Here is a 21,292-nt window from a genome sequence, read left to right as displayed (position 1 = left end):
CCTAATGCCCCTCCCTGGCTTGTACTTGTTCTCTATTCGAGGAAAAAAAAAAAGAAGCAGCAGCAGCAGCTGGTTGTGACTTATGCCCTCTATTGGAGTACTTTACACAGTTTTACCCAACCCAAGGTCATCTGTATCAAAAAATACAATTCCTTAAGTACATACATGAATTCTCGGTACAGTCAAGATATGAAAACCAGATTAAACGTTTTTAAAATTTTCAAAGTAAAAGATTAAAAACTAGACTTAATACTTCCCACCATTTCTTTCCCCTTTTATCTATTTGCAGATATTAACATAAACTCCTATTTTTTATTCTGTTATCTAAAAAAGCCAACACCAAACATCCTCTTAATTCATCATGTCATGAAATACATACGCTCCTCCCATAATGCGCCCCTTGTTACATCAACACATGTATTGTTTAGGGAAGAAAACAAAGTTCATAACCACAGAAATCTTTTCAAAGAAATTTTAAATTTTGGATCCTTTCAAACTGGATATTTGTTAATTAGTTTCTGTATCCGCTACTATGCTTTTTTGAGTTTATGCAAATTCAATTTATTAAATGATGAAGAAGGAAAATAAGCCAGCTGGTATTGTAGCAGTTTGGATCTACTAATAGCTTCTACTCTGTAATTTGGTAATCAAGATTTTGCATGGAAGAACTCTATAAAACAATTAAGAATTCACGCTCACACATGCAAGCAGCTTATAATGGCATATTTTTATTAGTACTCGCTAATACATTACCTAAATTTATTTTTGCTGAAGGTGGTGGGGCTTAACGTAACTGCAGTAACAATAACAACCAATGCTTATTGATTACTTCTTAGTATCAGGGACTGTTCTAAACTTCACATGTGCCAACTCACTGAGTCCTCACAAGAATTCTATGAGACAGGTATCATTGTCACCATCATCCCCCACTTCATGGATGAGAAAATGAGGCACACAGAAGTTACGTAATTTCCCTAGGACACCCAGGGTGGAGCTGGGATTGTGTGTGTGTAATCACCGTGATGCACTGCACTGTCTCTCCAGTACTAGCCAGGTCCTACTGGGTGCCTGCTGGGGGACAGGCTCTATCTAATACCCTATCGTGTTTGTTTTCTTACACAGCCTTGTGAAATAGGTACTATTATCCAAACTGTACAAATAAGGAAACCAAAGCAAAGAGGAGTTTCCAAACACCACGGCTGGCAGGAAAGGAGATTGCACAGCAGGCCGTCTGGCTGCATGGTTCCCGCTATGCAGTCTTGCAGCGGTCACACCCTAGTAGAAATGATCTGACATTCCATCTTACACACAGCAGTGCTTATGTGACCACCAGTTCTAATGTGCCANGGCTGCATGGTTCCCGCTATGCAGTCTTGCAGCGGTCACACCCTAGTAGAAATGATCTGACATTCCATCTTACACACAGCAGTGCTTATGTGACCACCAGTTCTAATGTGCCAGGGCAAGAGAGGTAGAACTCGGATCTAGACATATCACCCCCCTTTTGAAGTAGGTAGACTTTTATTTGAAAGATTTAGAACAAGACAAGGATTTGGTATAGGTATTATCTTGAACTAATATATTTTCTCTGAAAGCTCAAAATATTTGAAGAAATATGCTCAAGTTCACAAAAATCTTCAAAAGAAGGCTAGTATAAACACTCTGACCCACACATCAGAAGCACATGAATCTAATTAATGAGAACAGTATAACTGAAATCTACCCAGAAAAGACAGTTGACACCAAAAGTGGTCCTGAGGCAGCCATCGGTGATATTTCATCATCAAGACACTTAGTTTTGTCCCTCCCTCTTTTCTCCCACTTTCTTCTCTCTCCTCTCCCCCCTCAGGTTCCGTAGGACTGCCAGGAGTTTTCACAATTAATGCTGAGTAATAGCTGAAGCGTTTGCAGACACTTGCTCCGAAAACAGGACACATTGACATAAGCATCTGTCCTTGAGCAGAGTCAGGGGCAAAGGATTAGAGTCAGGCAATGGGTCAAATGAGAACCACAATAATAAAGAGGAAATCCTAGATTTATGGCTCTCCTTTCTGTACTCTTCATGGACTCTGAGTTCACTGATAATTTGTTTTTGGCTGATGCTTCTCCTATAGACTTACAATTAAGAATGAGATCAGATTTTTTAAAATATTTTAAGATTAAACTTGGCCTAAGTAAGTAGTGACAACTAACAGACGAATTAGGATCAGGTCATGTATATTCTGAAAACAAAAAATTCATGTAAAATACTAAATAATTTTAGATTAAAAACTTTTCAAACAAGATGAATGCTAGATGACATTTATAAGAGATTTGAACCGTACATTTCAAGATATTTGCAATGTCCTTTAAAAACAGTTCAACATGAGACCATAGGATCTCTCAACAGCATGAAATTACAGGGCTAATACTAAATTATGGCATAGGATCCTACCAAGACAAGCAGAGCAATATGGAAGACAGAAAGTAAATCATGTCAGTGATTTTAAACAAGGGCAACTTATTAACAGAGTCTGGTTAGCTCTTAAAAACACCCAAGAATACTGTCTCATAAAAATTAGTTGAGAGCATCTCGATAATATCCCTGCTTTAATTCGGGACCCCAGAAGAGTCCCAATAAAGAGCTTGAGACATGGTAAGGAAGGAGGAGGGCTGGGGCAGCTTCCAGTAAAACTCTTCTGAACTAGGTTGACTCTACATGGCCACGACACTAGACAACATTCTTTTATTTTTTCTCCTTAAATTCCAAGAAATAATAATTAGAATAAATCTAATTATCTAAAACTAAAATAAAGCTCAAAGGTTTATCGATTAAGACGTTGCCCTGTAGGACTAAAACTTCACAAAGAAACTTAAGAAAGTATCCCAAATAATAGTATCTGTGTGTCACTTGTCACTTAGCGTAAACTTAGTGTCAACTTTCTCTTTCTTACATTTCATTTTAAATGGCCAGAATAATAAAACCTTTTAATAAGAAGTTAAGAATTCATCTTCTTCACTAGAGCCACAGAAATGCACTTCGATCATCTTATCATTAAAAAACTCCATCACGTCTAGGACCAAAAAATCTCTGGATGACTACTCTTTTCTAGATATTCTGAAACAATGTAGACGTGTACAGAGGATATTTGAGGCAAATATTAAAAGCAAAGGTGGGTTTCCAAAGACCCCTCTAAACTAGGAAGAAAATGTTTCCTTCCGTAGCTTAAGCTTGGTAGGACACGTAGCTCACTTGTCAGTTAGTTTACATTTGTTTTGCTTTACAAAATAATCACTTAAAGGCATTCACCCAAGTACACCCGTGAAGACCCTTCATACCTTGGTTTCCGTGGGATTCATACTGGAAGACTTGCTGGTGGAAGGAGAAGCAGCTGACGCCTAGAAAGTAAAGAAACAGAAAGTCCGATTTTGGTTAACCTACAAATACTTTGTCTCTCCACGCCTCTTAGCCATACTTGTTCTTTACGTTGGTTTTCCCTCTTCTAGAGGACAACTCCCACAAAACCCCAGTAGGTGATATCGCCCAGAGGCCAAAAGCCTTTATAACCACATCAAATGGGTTCAAATTCTGAGCATACTACTTATTAAATAATCTTGGGCCATTTTCTGATCTTCAGTTTCCCCTTTCTCAATTTTTCTTTAGTAGATAACCATCTTGGAAGTTTCTTACTACCTGGTACATAAGTGCTCCGTAAATATTTTAATTATTGTCTGTATTACTTTCCGAAAGAACACAGGCTTTAAAACTTGACAAGATTTTGTTCAAATGCAAGCTCTGCCAATTACAAGCTCTGTGACTTTCAGCCTTAGTTTCCCAGCTATATAAAATGAGGCCAATAATGTCTCTTTTGCAGAATTTTAAGTATTTGAGATAATAATATATCCAGCATTTTGTAGGTGTTTATTAAATTACTAATGCATTATTCCTAAGATATTACACAAGAGAGAAGGCGCAGGACATAGTGCTGCAAAACAGACTCAGAAGGATCAAGAACTGTCCTTCCAGTGTCACATAAGGGAGAGAAGGTGGGAGTGGGGTTGCAAAGGGGATACTGCTATATTATCTATCTCATCCAGGCCTCTCCTGGAGGGCAAGAGGTGATGAATGGTAACTGAAGTTTCAAGATACACCATTCCTCAGGAAGCAAGCGGGCAGTGGGATTAGTCCCTGCAATCTAATCACCCAAGTAGTGGGATGTGCGTATGGATATTTGCATGGTACTGACTACTATCCTAGTACATCACCCTGGTTAATAATAAATCAATCACTACCTTTGGGAATTCCAACCTAGGCTCATTTAAACCTCTTTAATACTTGAGTCTGTTAGGTTTTAGAGCTTAGGGATTTCACCTGGTGTAAGTTGCCTTCTTAAGTAACCCGCTGTCAGTAGACAGCTGCTGCCCTGCCAATAATACCCAGAACCTGTCTCTGATGTCTGGCCCCAAGCCATTTCAGAAGCTAAGTCCCAGGACAGCATGAGCCCATCCTGGCTGGTCCCCTAGCTCCCCCACCCCAACACACTACCATTCAAGGTGATTGTATGAACCTACTATAACCCATGGCCCAGGAACAAAATCACCTTCCACACAGACCTACTTAACGTAGAACATGTTGGTGCTATGAGTAAATTACCACAATTTACAGATAAAAAGCCCAAAGTTTTAGTATATTGATTTTTCTTTTTTTTTTTTTAAGATTTTATTTATTTGAGAGACAGAGAGACAGAGATAGTGACAGAGACAGTGAGAGACAGCACGAGTGGGAAGGAGAGGGAGAAGCAGGGTCCCGCTGAGCAGGGAACCTGATGTGGGGTTCGATCCCAGGACCCTGGGATCATGACCTGAGCCAAAGGCAGACACCCAACCAACTGAGCCACCCAGACACCCCAGTGTATTGATTTTTCAAACAAACCATATGAACTTTATTCCTGAGCACTCTTAGACACCAGTAGGGCACCCCCTCACTCCAAAATATACCAAACCTGGTCACTGGAGCAGGCATGGCGCTGTCTCCCTCACATTCTCTTTGGGATAAAGAGCAGGAAGATGTACCAAGGTAGATTTTCCCATCAAATTAATAGACAAATACATAAATATTCATTTTTCCTTAAGATTTTTTTTAATTTGTGAGAATTAACGTACCCATTTGCCACAGCCCATTCCTTCAGTGATTTCCTTCAATTATATAAAATCAAAGGCCAAACACTCTACATAAAAGTCATTTTTAGGGGTGCCTGGGTGGCTCAGCTGGTTATGTGTCTGACTTTTGGTTTGGGCTCAGGTCATAATCTCAGGGTCATGATCTCATGGGTAGTGAGATCAGATCCCCATCAGGCTCTGAGCTCAGCAGGGAGTCTGTCTGAAATTCTCTCCCTCTGCCCCTCCCCCCTCTCTAAAATAAATAAATCTTTTTTAAAAAAGTGCATTTTAAAAAGAGCAAACCTTTAGGTAAACATTCTTTCTAAACCTCTGTTTATTAAAACATTCCTGAAATCATACAGCCTTGGAGTTTCTAATCTGCCTTACTACTTTATTAAGCAACAGCTGGATGTAATCCTCAAATCCTATAGACTTTCAAAGCCCCGCCCCCCACCTGAGAACAGTAAAATCTACATGGATAGCCATCAATAAGCATGGAGAGGTAATCATGGGAATTTAGCTGAAGGCCTTGGCCACACCTGTTCTCAGCATAGACCCCTCCATGGAAGTTCTATCCTATCACAAAGCCACTAAATATTTTGAAACTTAAACAGGAAAGCTACTTCATGGGATCTGAAAATAAGGAAAATAATCCCACCTTATTGTGAACCCATTCAATTCCCCGAACCGTGGTGTGTTCTATTTTATTTTATTTATAAAGACAATGAACTTTTAATATTTGCTATCTCTGGGGGGTTGAATACATTTTCATTTTAAATCTTCTGTACTATTTGAATATCTAATCATGGGTGTGAATAACTGACAGAATTTTTTGAAAAGTTTATCCACAAAGCTTTGAACTGAAGAACTTCAAAGATAAACCTTAGATAGGTTTTTAAGCAGTTGGAGAAAGCACCATCTCATAGAGGTTAAGTGCCCTGTCAAATTTTCCACAGTTCACTGGCTCCACAAATATTTATTTATCCAGCACATAGTTTGTGCCAGCTACTATGTCAGGTGACAGGAACACAGTGGTGAAATTGCTAGACATGTTCCTGTCATTGCAGAACTTTCAGCCTCATCAGAGAGGCCATTAATAGAATATCCACTGCAATAATTACTTGTGGTAAGCGCTATAAAGGAAAAATCACAGACTCCCATGCAAACAGAGACCTGGCAACCAGAGTTAGTTCATGACACAGTTGGGACAGGTGATGCTGAGGAAGTGACGCGGAGATTCAAGGATGAGGGGGCATCACACAGGCAAAGGCTGGGGGCGGAGGGTGGGGAGCGCTCTGACCGGTACGTGCCGGGGCTGGGACCTAGGCCACCTGACTCTACCTCAATGACTCTCTGCTGCAGGACCTACCACCCAGGCAGTCCGCTTAATGTCAAGGGGCAGACAATTTCAAAGCACAACCATCAGAGCTCATAATACCAAACTGTCTCCATGGGATTAGTGTGTCCATCAGAGTGACGTGTGATAACAATACTCCCTCTCAAATGACCCACGCAAATCTCTTCACATCTAGAGTATTATTAGTCATCTATAAACTTAAAACATGTATCAGGGTAACAAAGAACGAGAAAAAGTACATTATAATCATACTCCACCCACGGATTCGACAATTGCTATTTTAAAAGCAATGAGCTGGCCGCTGAGCATACACAAGTGACGAAGACACCAGCTCTGCCTTGAAAGAGTTCAGAGTCTGGAAAGATAAACCAGCAGCAGGTTTATGTGACAAATGAAGTGCTCTAACAGAGGTTGGAAAAGAATCCTATGCGACAAATGTCTGAGTTCTAAGCTTCAGGACCACCTCAAATAATCTTGCTGTATTGTCAAGTTGCATTAAAATAAACCAATGCTGATAAGAGAGAGTAACTGCAACCTAGAAAAAAAGATTTAATCCTGTACTTAATCAATATGACATACTCAACAAAATCTCTTTAGATCTGTTTACTTGCTACAGGCAGAAATTTGGAAATTTACTGCAGTAAACAATTACAGATAGGACGGGAGGATGGTATGCTTTTAAGACCCTTGGAAAATAGAAGCTGCTTTCCTTCAGATGCCCATCAACTGATGAATGGATAAAGAAGAGTGGTATATATACACAATGGAATATTACTCAGCCATCGAAAGAATGAAATCTTGCCATTTGCAACGATGTGGATGAAACTAGAGGTATTACGCTAAGTGAAATAAGTCAGAGAAAGACAAATACCACATGATTTCACTCATGCAGAATTTAAGAAAGAAAATGGATGACTACAAGGGGTAAACCACAAAACCAGAAAACATACCATAAAACAGACGCTTACCTACAGAGAACAAACTGAGGGTTGCTAGAGAGGAGGTGGGGGCGTGAGTTAAATAGGTGGTGGGTTTTAAGGAGGGCACTTGTGATGAGCCCTTACCTATTATGTTAGTGATGAATCACTACGTTCTACTCCTGAAACCAAAATTACACTACATGTTAACTAATCGGAATTTAAATAAAAACTCTCACCAACCAAACAAAAAAAGAAACCACTTCCCTTTTTCACATTTTTTGCAAAGGGCTCCCGAAGTCTAGCCTTTCAGCCCTCTTACCCATTCTGGACAGATTAGTCTTCCTGCATGGCACGCTCACCCACATCTAAATTAGAACCAGTAGGGACGCCTACTGCCCACTGAATCACACAGAAATCCTTTCTCTTGCCTTTAAAGACCACCCGCCCCCGCTCTAATCCCTCCCCATCTCCCAATGCAGAACAGCAGCTCCAAGCAGCCTGCCACCCCTTTCTCAGAGCACACCTCACTCATCGCTCCCTTGCTATTTTATTCACACATGTGTTTCTGGTTTGCTTTTCTTCACAAAATACTCAAACCCTGCATACCCTTCCTTTCAGGTGTATCTCGCTAGCTCCCAGCCCTAGCATTAACTTCCAGCATTACAACCACCGCGAGCTGTCCCAATGGGCATCTTCTGTGTCCACTTCCAGCACTTTCTACAATCAGGTATCCGTGTCACTGCCTCAGGAATTGTTCCTCCACTAGAGGGCGTCCCTTTAGAAGAGCCGTCTGTTGGGTCCACTCATCAGCTGACCCCATTCTTACCCATGGCAGGTTTCTGCCCATGGCTTTTCCTTGATTCTGCAGGCTGTCTAGTAAGGAGCAACCTCAAGCATCGTGTGGAGCTGGATGTGACTGCAGACGGTTGTGAGCTCACACACAGCCCCTGCTGAATGGGCCGGACTGGGCAAATTAAGGGATCCCTTAGGAGTGTCTGGGTCCTAGAGGGTTTGCTCATCCATTCCACTGCCATTAAATCCGGCTGATGAAAAAAAATTACTTCCTCAGCTCCTTAGTTCTCTGTCTACCACAAAAACAGAGTCCCCTCCCTTGCCTGGGGTGCCAGAAGACTTTCAGTTCTTGGCAGGTGCTGTCAGCTGGCTTGACAGAGTCCTCCTTACCTTCCCTCACATCATTCGACCTCACCTTGCTCTCTTCCCAGCCCTGGCTGGCGTGGTACACACAGTGGGCCAGCAGATGAGTCAACGGGTGCTCCTGGGCCCAGCCCATCTTCCTGTCCCCACCCCTCCCGGGCAGCATCCCTAGGTCCTCCCACCACAGCACAAATCACCCTTCCCACATCCGGCTGCCTCTGCTGTGGAGCCTTAGTAGAACACCTGCCACACGTACGCACATGCCTCTTCCACCTGCTGACCCACCCACAGTTCCATTTTGAATCCCTGACCGTCTTCTCCCTCATGGCTGCTATGCCAAAGCAACTCCGACCTCTCTCCCCTGCTCTCTGGACCCGTTTCCTTCTGGAAGCCTCTTCTGATTGCTCCATTCTTCCCTGTGTTTCAACCTCAGTCACTAGCCCTCCGCCTTCTTACACTATTGCTCCCTCAGAAAGCTGATTTCTCCCAGGACTTTAACTACCATTCATTATGTGAACAGTCCTCTATTCCTTTCCGGGAGCCCTACTTTATCACCAGACGACATTATTTTGCCTAAAATGAGGATATCGAGAAAGACAGATGCAGGTTTCACTCCCTGCTCCGGCGCTTCCTAATCCACATTAACCTTCCGCAGCCTCCATTCCCACAGCTGTAAAATGGGAGTAAAACCACCTGCCTCTGGAGCTGCTGTAAGAGCCACATGACACAACGGAGGGAACTCATCTGGCCCTGAACCACCTGGGTTCGGGTCCAGGGCTGCTTCCAGTCCTCATCACCATTCCGTCCTTGTCATTTCTATTGCCACCCACACTCCTATTCTAATCACGTACCTCCCACACCCGGATTACATCAAGGCCCTCTAATAGTTTCCATGCCTTGTTCTCCCCAACCCACCTACCCCATTCTCTAGCTTCCATTTCTTTCTACGGCTGCCTACTTTAACTGAAAAAGTGTGTAGCATATTCTGTGATGAAAGAGTAAGCTCCCAAGTTTCACACTGTGTCCTAGATAAAGTCCAACGTCTTCTGCCCGAACTCTAGACTCTTCACTACTCGGCCTAACCTACTTACTCCACTCTACCTCTCACTACGACCCACACCACATCTTCCCTCCAGCTAGGATGGTGTCCTTCCTGTCTCACAGGCAACTCATCAGGCAGCATAACTCACTGGTTAAGAGTGTGAGGGGGGCTCTGGGCTCAAGAACGTCTCGTGGAATTTCAGCTGACAGTGAATTCATGTGCAACCTCAAATAAGTTACTGTGCCTCAGTGTCCTCATCTATGAAATGGGAACAGTAATAATTCTCACCCCATACGGGTTAAGAATAAGTCAGCTAATGTACATGAACTAGTAATAACATTGTTTGGCAAATGGTAAGCAAGGGGCAAACGCTAGTTATTATTACCACCACCATCACCATCATGCTCCATTCCTTCCCTGAGGCTCTCATCTTGCCCTACGAAGGCTCTTCCCTGCTCAGGCCCCACCCATCCCTACCCTTGAGGATTTAGCTCAAGATATAACACCTGAATCTGCTTTAGCTCCTGCTACTTTCTCAGCCCCTAAACATGTTTGTACTTCTCACCTGGACACTTCCTCACCTGCTGTGTTGAGGGTTCCTGTGCTCATTTCTAAGTACATGTCACTTGTTATCAGTGAAGCTATAAAACGATCATGAGACAGGGGTCATTTCTGCTCCCCACAATGTCTACTACAGTGCTAAGTATATAGTAGCAGAGAGGAGCTAAAAAAAACAAAAACAAAACAAAAAAACACTGTTGAGAGGTGCCTGGCCAGCTCAGTCAGAAGAGCTTGCAACTCTTGATCTCGGGTCCTGGGTTCAAGCTTACATATTGGGTGTAGCGATCACTGAAATAAATCATTACTGATTCCAATCTTTGTTTCCATTTTCCAATCATCAATTAAAGTTTCATTTTAACAAAGATATAGGTTTTGTTTCTAAAGACTAACTTGTTTTAGGAAGAGAGTGACCTTGACCAGGAGCAGCGGGAGGGGCAGAAGGAAAGAATCTCAAGCCGACTCCCTGCTGAGCCCAACACAAGGCTCAATCTCAGAACCCTGAGATCAGGACCTAAGCTAAAATCAAGAGCCCGACACAACCAAATAGGCTGCCCTGGAGGCCCAAAGATAGCGTTTAATACCTCTCGTTTTTTAGGCTAGAATTGGGAACATAATTAATACATTAGAATACTTAAGTTTCAATCTTCTGGCTTCTCAGTGGCCCTGACTCCAGCAAGCCTGTTAAGCATCTAGTTTCCCATAAGGGAATACCATGCACCCTACAGCGTTATTGTGAGGGTCAAGTTAAACACCAAATATTAGGGCAATTTGGGCAAAACACAAAATAAATATTAAACATTTTCTAAATAAATGATTTTTAACTTTTATTTTTATTTTTTTATTTTTATTTTTTTTATTTTATTTTTTTTTTTTAAGATTTTGTTTATTTCTTTGACAGAGACAGCCAGCGAGAGAGGGAACACAAGCAGGGGGAGTGGGAGAGGAAGAAGCACTCCCAGCAGAAGAAGCCTGATGTGGGGCTCGATCCCAGAACGCTGGGATCACGCCCTGAGCCAAAGGCAAACGCTTAACCACTGCGCTACCCAGGGGCCCCGATTTTTAACTTTTAAAACTAGTTCCACTAGATGCACATAAGAAAACCAAATCATCTGTTACTGAATAAATAAGATTATTTTTAATAACAATCTCAAATAATGAAAGAGAGAAAATAATGGATTTTTTATAAAGAAGTTCTTTCGTCACGAACTTATAAGACAGACCTGAACTTGAACTCCACAAGGTCAGGGGCCATGCCTGTCTCAGTTGCTGCACATCCCCAGAGCCTGGCAACAGCAGTTGCCTAACAAGTTATTTGTTAAATAAATTATGAATTTGTGCATGAATAAACACAAGAGTATTATCTGATGGCTCAAAACCAATCTTACATAAGTTTTACTCAATCATCAGAAATTTTATTCAAAGCACAAGCCAGAAAACTGGTTAGAAAAACATAATTCAAACATCTAGTCATTTCCATCACTACTATCTTCCAAAGGGAGTTGTACACCTTTAAAAAACACATATATACACACAAAAACAGCCCTAAACCACTTTCTCTACGACACCTGGAACAAACAATGGCCAGAAGAAGGGCTTTCTGAGGAAAGCACGGACATTCCTCAGAAACACCATTTATGGACCCAGGTTTACATTTTTCTTTCTGTAATGACCTGATTATTCACTTCAGGAAAAGAATATTCAGAGGTTTAAGTCTGTCCATTGCTCGCCATGCTGTCACACCATGACATACATTCTTCCGATGCCTTTAATTATTCAGCGTAATAATGATGTTCTTAAGGAGGCCTCCAATACAGTCACCTAACAAAGAACGTGTTTAACTGTGACACAAAACACGATTCCAATGAAACATAAACAATGAATCATCTAGGAATGAAGTGGGGCCATCTCTGGGGGGAGAACACACAGATCTACTTTGTGCCAGAAGACTTGCTTAAGGCACCCACTTACACCCCAGTGTGTACATAATACGAGATAAGGTTGATTGTGATAGGATCTTAAGTACAACGTGATGTTACAAGAGACGAGAAGAGGGAGAATACTTCTGAGACGGGTGTTTGGAAGATGGTCAGGAAAGGCTTCACAGGAGAGAATGAAACTATTATCTAACTATTATCTACAGAATCTCCCATGTGCCGGAAACGGTGACGGTGACAGGTGCTTTGCATATCTGATTTCAGCGTATTTTCAAAAAATCCTAGGAGGTAACCATTATTGCCTGCATTGTATAAGTGAGGAAACTTAGGCTCAGAGAAGTTAAGTAACTTATCTAAGATTTCACAGTTAAGAAGGGCTTGGATTTGAGCACAGGACAGTGATGGCCATGACCTTTGCTGTACAAGTGGACTCCTCTTTCTCCAAAAATTAAAACACTTGGATTAAAAAAAAAAAAACGAGATAGAGGCTGAGACGGGACAGTCACTCCAGGTGAGCAAAACAGCTTGAGCAAGCCTCAGAGGCGGGAAGAGATACTCGGTCCTGACTGCAGTAGGCGAAATGGAGTAGAGTGCTGCAAACTGAGGCAATCGGAACACTACCTGCGGGAAACGGGGATTCCTTCTCAACTGCACATTCACGAAATATATTAAAAGGGACACGGAGACTTAAGATAAAAATAGAAGTCTCAGCTCTTCTTGCTCTGGGAAGTGGAGAGCACATGAAGTTTTGGCCCCTGATGCAACATGTGGGCAAACCTCAAAATAAACATCCAAATGTTGCCTGGCAACCACAACAATAGCCAGGTCTCATCTGTGAGCTAAATCCACGCCAGAGATTACAGAAGTTTTGGCCACACCCTGTGAGTGACTGATTATAAGGTTTGACACTGGGCCACCCCAAGTGCTCAAAAAAAAAAAAAAATCCACAAAAGGCATGAAGTTGAACTTCGGGTACAAGGCAACTTTCACTGCTTTGCACACTCCGGTTTTCCAGTGTTTTTGTTTCTTTCCTGAAATGGTAATTATTTTGTGGGCAAAGGAAAGGACAAGCCACAGAGCCCTGTTCAGTTATTCTAAAGAGTAGAAAGGCAGCTTTTTTTCTGAAGTTGTGTTCATGCGTCTAGGGATCCTAGGCATGAAATCATTCCAACTGTGTCTGACTTTGCCCAAGATAAAGCAGAGAAGTTAGACCTGAAAAAGACAGCCTATTTTCTTCTTCTTATCTCTACCCTAGAAAAGGTCTGTCGGCCCAGAATTTTCATGACTGTGAGTCAAGCAATTTCAGCATAATGAAAGATACATAATGAACAGTGAGGAAGACTGACTGCTCTTGACAAGCTGTGTGACCTTGAGTCTTAACCTCCCTGGAACACGGTTTCCTCATCGGTAAACTGTCAGGCTTGAGAATTCTATAGTTCAGCAACTCTGATATTCTACGCTACAATGATGTGAAGCTTATTACATAATGTACCCAATGATAGATGGTCAAATGGGAAATAGGGGAGTTTAGCCTCTGGAGTCCCACATACCTGGAGTCTAATTCCAGCTGTGTCACTTCAGCAAGCTGCCCAACTTCTCTAAATGTGAGTTTTTAATTTGTTAAATGTGTATAAAAACAGTGAGGATTAAATGAGGGTATGTTTACAAAGTCTTGGCTCAGTGCCTAGCACATGGTAAATCAATTCAAATCAGTGATTTTCGAAAATTTTATTAATATCAACAGCCTCAAAAGTTTCTCCTTCTTCAGTCTCACCATGGTAGAGCAGTTCTGTGGTGACCCCCGCTTTGAGAGTTACGTACTGTTATTTCCCTTTCTTAAGGAAGAAAGGTTACTATTATTTTACGTTATGGAATTTTCTTTGGATCTATGTTCTAGATAAAACGGGAACAGGAATCTTGGTAGCAGGAGCACAGATTTTTACAAATCCTAAAAGATTATGCACTCATTAATGTATATATGGTTACTGATGGCATGATTATTATTAAAAAAACATTCTAAGCTCTGCTGAACAACTGTCTCAGAGCCTTTCAGCTTGGCTTCCATTGGGTTTTCAAACTCATTCCTTCCTGTAGACCTAAGGGAGAGTGAGAAAACTTGAGAACTTTTATAAGTCTTTGTGTTATAAAATCAACTTCCAACCTCAATTTCTACAAGGAGGACAGACTCTAACAGGAAACGAGAGGGAGCTTACGAAGAACTAATCATGTGGGAACTGAAATGGGCCTGTCACACAACATCTAGCTTCCCACTGAAGCACGTTCTTAATAAGAAGCCTTAAATAATAAGGGTAACAAAGATGCCTTGTCCAAGCTGATGTTCAAATAATCAAAATGGAAATGTAACATGAAATCAAATGTCATTCCAGAAACCACATAAGCAAAACAAATTCACACATGTCTGCTGATAGCAAGTTTAAGTTTTTCAAATACTAAAGAGGGAGTGGTGTTTAGTGGTGAGAATGGCTCTGTAGGCAGACACTCGAGTTTGAATTCCAGCTCTGCTACCAGCTGTGTGAACTTGAGCAAATGCCTTAACTGTTCTGTGCCTCAGTTTCCTCGTCTATAAAACAGGAATAATAATAACAGTACCTTTCACTGCATTTTATCCCACTTTCCCCAAGGGAAAAAAAGTCAGTGAAATAGAAGAATGGATTTTTAAAGTAAGCTTCTTTAGAAACTGATGTAACTTGATCATTTGAATTGATGAACACTGCTGCTTATCTAAGTAAAAAGTTCTGTATTTCCTGAATGGTGAGGGACTTCTCAGGGAAGTACTATTTAATCTGCAATTTAAAAATTACATATTCAAAAATAGCTAATTTATCCCTCTCTGCTGCCTACTTAAACACCTAAAAAAACTCTGTCAACAAAACTATCATTTGCTAATTCCAGTGCACAACATTCTGTTTCACACAAGCAGGAAACCTCATCCATCAGAGAATTTCAACCGTATTAAGATACTGAGTATAACAAAAGGGAACATAATATTGATTTCTAGTGCTTTTTTTGAATTTAGATACATATTCATCTTTCAGTTAAACTACCTAGATATAAACTACTGAGTGGAAGATATTATAAGACTAGCCTACTGAAAAGAACATTACAATCAAATAAAACCCTGCTATCTGTGTGACCCAGGGTAAATTATTTAATCTCTCTGAGCCTTAGTCTTCTCATTTATAAATCTGTCCTTGTACCCTCTTACCTAGTTGCAAAATATGCAAGCAACTCTTTAAAATTTTTTAAAGTTAATTTTTTTTAGTAATGTCTATTCCCAATGTGGGGCTCAAACTCATGACCCCAAATCAAGAGCAGCGTGGTCTTCCGACTGAGACAGCCTGGTGCCACACAAAATTTATCCTCTCAAGAGGATGAAATGAAGCCTTCTGTAAATCACTTAGCACACCAGTTGTTTGATAAATTAATAAATGGTTGGTTTCTTTCTCTTTCCATTTAAAGTATCTAGATCCTGGAGAGCTTCTCCAAACGACATACATACTACTGGACCTAACCCCTCCCCCAGAGCATTCTAGAATTATTTTCAGATTATCAGCACTACCTAGAATGTTCTTTGTTAAGCTTTTATTTATTTCCTATTGATTGTCTCTCCATTTTGAATAGCAAATGAACCTTCAGTTCACTGGTCTGTAGGAGAATGTGGAGAAGTTGTACATACCCAGAGAAGATGTGGTTTATCACTAGTTCAATTGGAAATCAATTGGGGTATTGTGCAAAGATTTTAATTGCAAATATTTGCAAACATCACTGTTTATCACTTTCAGTCTCTGGAAATATTTGAAGAGGTATAAGAATATGACTATCAGAAGGACTAGAGAAGGAAACAATTCTAATTTGTGAGGCTAGAAATCCTGTCTCACCACAAGAACATTATTTGAGAATAATTCAGCACCAATCACTGCAATAATTAAGCAAGTGAAAGCCTCAAACTCAATAGCCAAAAGAAGTTAACCCTTCCTTTTGGATCTCTGAATATTCAGCAAGGGGATACATTGTTTCTTAGTGATATAGATACTTTATGGTAAAAATCCCATACAATAATTTCTTGATTGACTGATTTAAAATTCAAGTGTACAGTAAGATATCATATGGATGATCATTTAGTTTTGTAACACTGCTAGGGAAAAACAATCACTAATTTGAACCGCTGAAACTTTATGCAAAATACATAGGTATTTGCAATAATTTAAACATTCTGTACTAAAACTGTGCATAAGGCAACGTAACTGGCCAAGCTTTAACACCTTAGCTCAGTGATTCCTGGACCAGGAAAAGTCACTCACAGACAGTATGGGGGAGGAGGGAGATAATGAACACTCAAGAAGCCTGTGAAAGGGTAACAATGGGAGGAAGAGAGAAAAAGGGTTGTAGACTGAAAAGGTGTAAGCCTCTCAGGTGATTCTGAAACTCTTTGATATTGAGAGAATCACTGCTTTAGACAGTTTAAAACAAGATGGCTTTACAGCGGTCAGTGAAATATCAACTATTTTCTACCACCTATAATCCACTGGCACTTTTTTCTTGGGGACAAACTTAGTCTCTTCATACTTTCATTGGGTTAAAAGGAAGGAGCCAGACTACATAAGATATTAGGATAGATTCAAAAAATTATTTTTCAAAAATACTTTCCAGCCAGTTTTTAGAGGAAGATTTTTGGTGCTGATATTCCCAGCCGAGGTTAATGAAGAGCCTAGATGTTCCCTAAAAAGACAGCCCTGCAATACCTCAAGAATATCTGTCCTCTCCAGTCTGTGTGTTCTAAAACCCAGGGACACTCGATACTTGTGATTACACGGCCTACCTCACCCTTCCTACACGATAAGGCAAGAGTACACAGTAGACATCATCAACCCCAATATTGCTATCATTTTAGAGGCAGGTATTTTGGACGAACAGAGAAACTCCTAATGCTACACACATCCAGTCTGCAGCTTGGCTGTAAGTGTATATATACATTTTTTGTTACATATATCTTTTTATATATATACTTATATGTGTATGTTAAAAGGATCTAATTTTCAAATGACTACTTGAGTTTTCAGAAAATAAATATTTGCCTATCTTTGTAGACTGGGGTCTAAAATTCAAATGCAATTATTTGCTAGGTGATGTGAATGAGTCTGTCAGGTCAGTATGAAGAGAAGGTGATGGGCTTTGTGACAAAGTAGAACATACATTCCCCATCTAAAGACTTTCAAACACTTAAAACACATTGTGCATGTCTAAAAATATAAGTTTGAAGTCTGATGGAAGAAGCCCTTTCTAACCCAAGTACAAAGAAATAAATACTGGATTAAATTGTGACATAAAAAACTAAAGACAGAGATAAGTAAAGAGATGGTGAATATAAAAGAGAAGGATCCTGGAAGATAAAAATTCTGGCTACCCGATTTGATTTCCTGCTGTAGACCAAGCCCCCGATGCATCTCTGTAAATAAAATATTATGAAAAGATGCACGTGTCAAAGCATGCAAGGTACCGTTCCATATCTTAGCGTGAGAATATTTATATTCCAGGATTCTGACAGTGACTAGCTATAGTAATGGAGTTATAGCAAAATATTTTATTTGCCATGCTGGATATAAACACAATTTTCTATTTTCACGATAAGGAGGAAATATAAAAATCACAGGTAACTGGGGCGCCTGGGTGGCGCAGTCGTTAAGCGTCTGCCTTCGGCTCAGGGTGTGATCCCGGCGTTATGGGATCGAGCCCCACATCAGGCTCCTCTCCTAAGAGCCTGCTTCTTCCTCTCCCACTCCCCCTGCTTGTGTTCCCTCTCTCGTTGGCTATCTCTCTCTCTGTCAAATAAATAAATAAAATCTTTAAAAAAAAAAAATCACAGGTAACTGAAAAATGTACAAATAATTCTACTCCCCGCTGTCCCCACTGCTTTCTCTGGCCACCCTCTTAGTATAGGCAATAAAGAAACACTACGTCATAGACTGAGCTCCCGGTTACTACGGAGGAACAGGGATCTCTGCCCCCCTCCACTAACAGCTCCGAGCAGAGCAACTCCAAAGGCTCTGAGGTCTGCTCTAGGTCTTCATACTTCTATCTCTTGTGCAGGGGACCTCAACCCATCGCAGAATCCAGAGAGTTTACAGAATCCAAAGGGTATGCTTGTATACTAAGCTGGCCACAATCTCTTACGGCAATTCTGAGTGAAACAGAATTGGTCTAGGCCCTTGCTTGTGGGTCATGAACACTAACCAGTCAGTTAATGAGGAAGCCTCGGTATGATTCAGAAGCCTGATCTCCTGTAGATAGCTAGAAGTTTTAGTAAATTCACTGAGATTTTACTGCACTGCTAAGGTCCGCCTCTGGCCTCTGGCCTACAGGAAGGCCCTGTATAAACCAACTTCCTTCTTAGAATGGTGGTTATCAAACTTGACAGGTGTACAAATTTATCCAGGGATTTCATTAAGCCATAGATTCCTTGTTGATTCTGACTGGGTAAATCTTAGGGGGAGCCTGGGAAATCTACATTTTTAAATAAGTATCCCAGGTGAATTTGATGCAAATACTCTCCAGGTGGCACATTATGAAACGCGGTCTTAGAGAATTCCAAGGGGGTGCAGCACATCCTAGGACAAGAACTGGGTGAGCCCTAGGGCCTGGAATTACCCTACTGGCCTGCATTCTGAAGACCAATAACCTTCTCTTTAGAGTGCTTTAACAAATCTCTTCAATTAAGGAGGATCTGCTTAGATGACAGTTACAGTCTTCATTCCTTAGGAATCCATCAACAACATATCTCTAAGGTATCACTACTTCTTAGGTGGAACTATTTACTTTTCCCCAAATGTGAGCTACCTAATTGGTCGGTCCAGTTTAAATTAAAAAACCCACAGTCTATGCTCTCCTGTTTACATATTTATCTTTGCATCTGCTTTTTCATTATGCTTTACAATGCTCTCAAACCACATGAATCTGGAATGTATGCCTTAGCACCAATGTGTCTAACTTTATAAGAGGAACATATTTAATCCTATAGTTTTTTTTTTTTAAGATTTTATTTATTTATTCTACAGAGATAGAGACAGCCAGCGAGAGAGGGAACACAAGCAGGGGGAGTGGGAGAGGAAGAAGCAGGCTCACAGCAGAAGAGCCTGATGTGGGGCTTGGTTGTCGCAAACAATCGCTCTTCATGTTTTCTATGTGAATAGCTTTTAAATTAAAAATGTTAGGGGCGCCTGGGTGGCTCAGTCAGTTGAGCATCTGCCTTCGGCTTGGGTCATGATTCTAAGGTCCTGGGATTGAGCCCCTTACCCCAGTGGCAGGCCACCTGCTCAGCAGGGAGCCTGCTTCTCCCTCTCATCTGCTCCTCCATCCCACTCCCATGCTCACTCTCTCTCTACGTGCATAAATAAAATCCTTTAAAAAAAGATGTTAGCCACCCAAAGTTTCTTAACAGGGTACTGTTTGGGCTGAGAATTCTTTTTTTGTTTGTTTTTCTTTTAAGATTTTATTTATTTACTTGAGAGGGAGCAAGAGTCCGAGTGAGAGAGCACAGAGGGAGAGGGAGCAGCAGACTCCCCACTAAGCTGGGAGCCCAACCTGGGGCTCGATCCCAGGACCCTGAGATCGCTACCTGAGCCAAAGGCAGATGCCTAACCAACTTAGCCACCCAGGCATCCCTGGGTGGACAATTCTTTTTTTTTTTTTTAAGATTTTATTTATTTATTCAGCAGAGATAGAGACAGCCAGCGAGAGAGGGAACACAAGCAGGAGGAGTGGGAGAGGAAGAAGCAGGCTCACAGTGGAGGAGCCTGATGTGGGGCTCGATCCCATAACGCCGGGATCATGCCCTGAGCCGAAGGCAGACGCTTAACCGCTGTGCCACCCAGGCGCCCCTGGGTGGACAATTCTTAAGTGAGCAGGACTGTCTCGCTCCCAGTGAATGCTAGAGCATCACCAAAAGCACACTCACATATTTTAAAATACCCTTTAATTAATTGGGTGCTACCTCCCCTGGTTAAGAACAAGTAAGCTAAGCTATTTTTATGGAAAGCCATAATTGCTCAGACCCATTATTTCCAATTTTTTTTTTAAGATTTTATTTATTTGTCAGAGAGAGAGAGTATAGGCAGGGGGAGCAGCAGGCAGAGGGAGAAGCAGGCTCCCTGCTGAGCAAGGAGCGTGATGTGGGACTCGATTCCAAGATCCTGGGATCATGACGTGAGCTGAACGCAAATGCTTTAACTGACTGAGCCACCCAGACATCCCCATTATTTCCAATTTCTAAGGGTACTTTACAACCTCTCTTAAGACATGCTGACTTCTGAGCAAGTCCATACACTTGGACATCAGCGATTTGGGCGGAGGCTGTGCATAATCCTACCGTTAGCAAGGTGATGTTGTTGCCCTGGTGCTCTCCTGCCTACACTACGCAGTAATAATAAATTATTAGAAAGTAACCGTAATACGTTTCAGAACAAGAAGAGATCAGCATAATCTGTATGAGAATAGAGTGGTGATAGTTATTGCTACATTTAGTGAAAACTACTGTGTTCTAGACATTAGCTGAGTACTTCACATAATGTGATACTAATGCAGCCATGAGGTTAATACTCTTATTATACCCATTTTACAGATGAAGAAAGTAAGAACCTGACCTCTTAACTACCACTCTGTATTGTTTCTCAGGACATATTTAACAGCTCTCTATAAAGTATCTTCCAAAAAATGAGCTTCAGGACATGAAAAGTTATCACATAGTTAAAGTCTCATTTGGTTACATAGTCTCATTTAGCTATGTTACTTCTGTTCTTAGAACGCCAGCTTCTTGCTATATTGTGTGAGATAGGATCCATACATTTGTATCCCCATAGCATCTACCATGGTTACTTCTGCATAGTAAGTGCTCAATAAATATTTCTTGAATTTAATAATAAATTTGGTTTTATCAAATGAAAAAACATCAATAGGAATCCTTCTTCTTCAAGCAATTCTGAAAACAATCAAGGAACCAAATTCACCACTAATACTATATAACCAACTCTTCTCATGCACTCGGAATCTGTTTTAAAAGCATGTGAACTGAGCCACAGCTAACATTTATACTTGGATGTGTTGCTTCATAAACACTATTGTGCAGTCTGCAAAGCTCACTTTTTGCTAACAGATACCAAGGGTCTTAGCT

General features: G+C 41.0%; 1 protein-coding gene across 10 annotated transcripts in view; it reads right to left on the bottom strand.

Moving 5' to 3' along the window:
• The window catches only part of CAST (calpastatin), a 113,480-nt gene that overhangs the window by 53,286 nt on the left and 38,902 nt on the right, over window positions 1–21,292 (bottom strand). For all 10 annotated transcript variants that reach the window (XM_034656543.1, XM_034656534.1, XM_034656535.1 and 7 more), the window contains one exon: window positions 3,319–3,378. In XM_034656543.1, coding sequence (XP_034512434.1) covers window positions 3,319–3,378 — 60 coding nt within the window. The remainder of the gene's footprint in view (window positions 1–3,318; window positions 3,379–21,292) is intronic.

The sequence above is a fragment of the Ailuropoda melanoleuca genome, chromosome 3, assembly GCF_002007445.2.
Source record: "Ailuropoda melanoleuca isolate Jingjing chromosome 3, ASM200744v2, whole genome shotgun sequence".
Taxonomy (NCBI): domain Eukaryota; kingdom Metazoa; phylum Chordata; class Mammalia; order Carnivora; family Ursidae; genus Ailuropoda; species Ailuropoda melanoleuca.
This window is presented reverse-complemented; position numbering and strand designations above follow the sequence as displayed.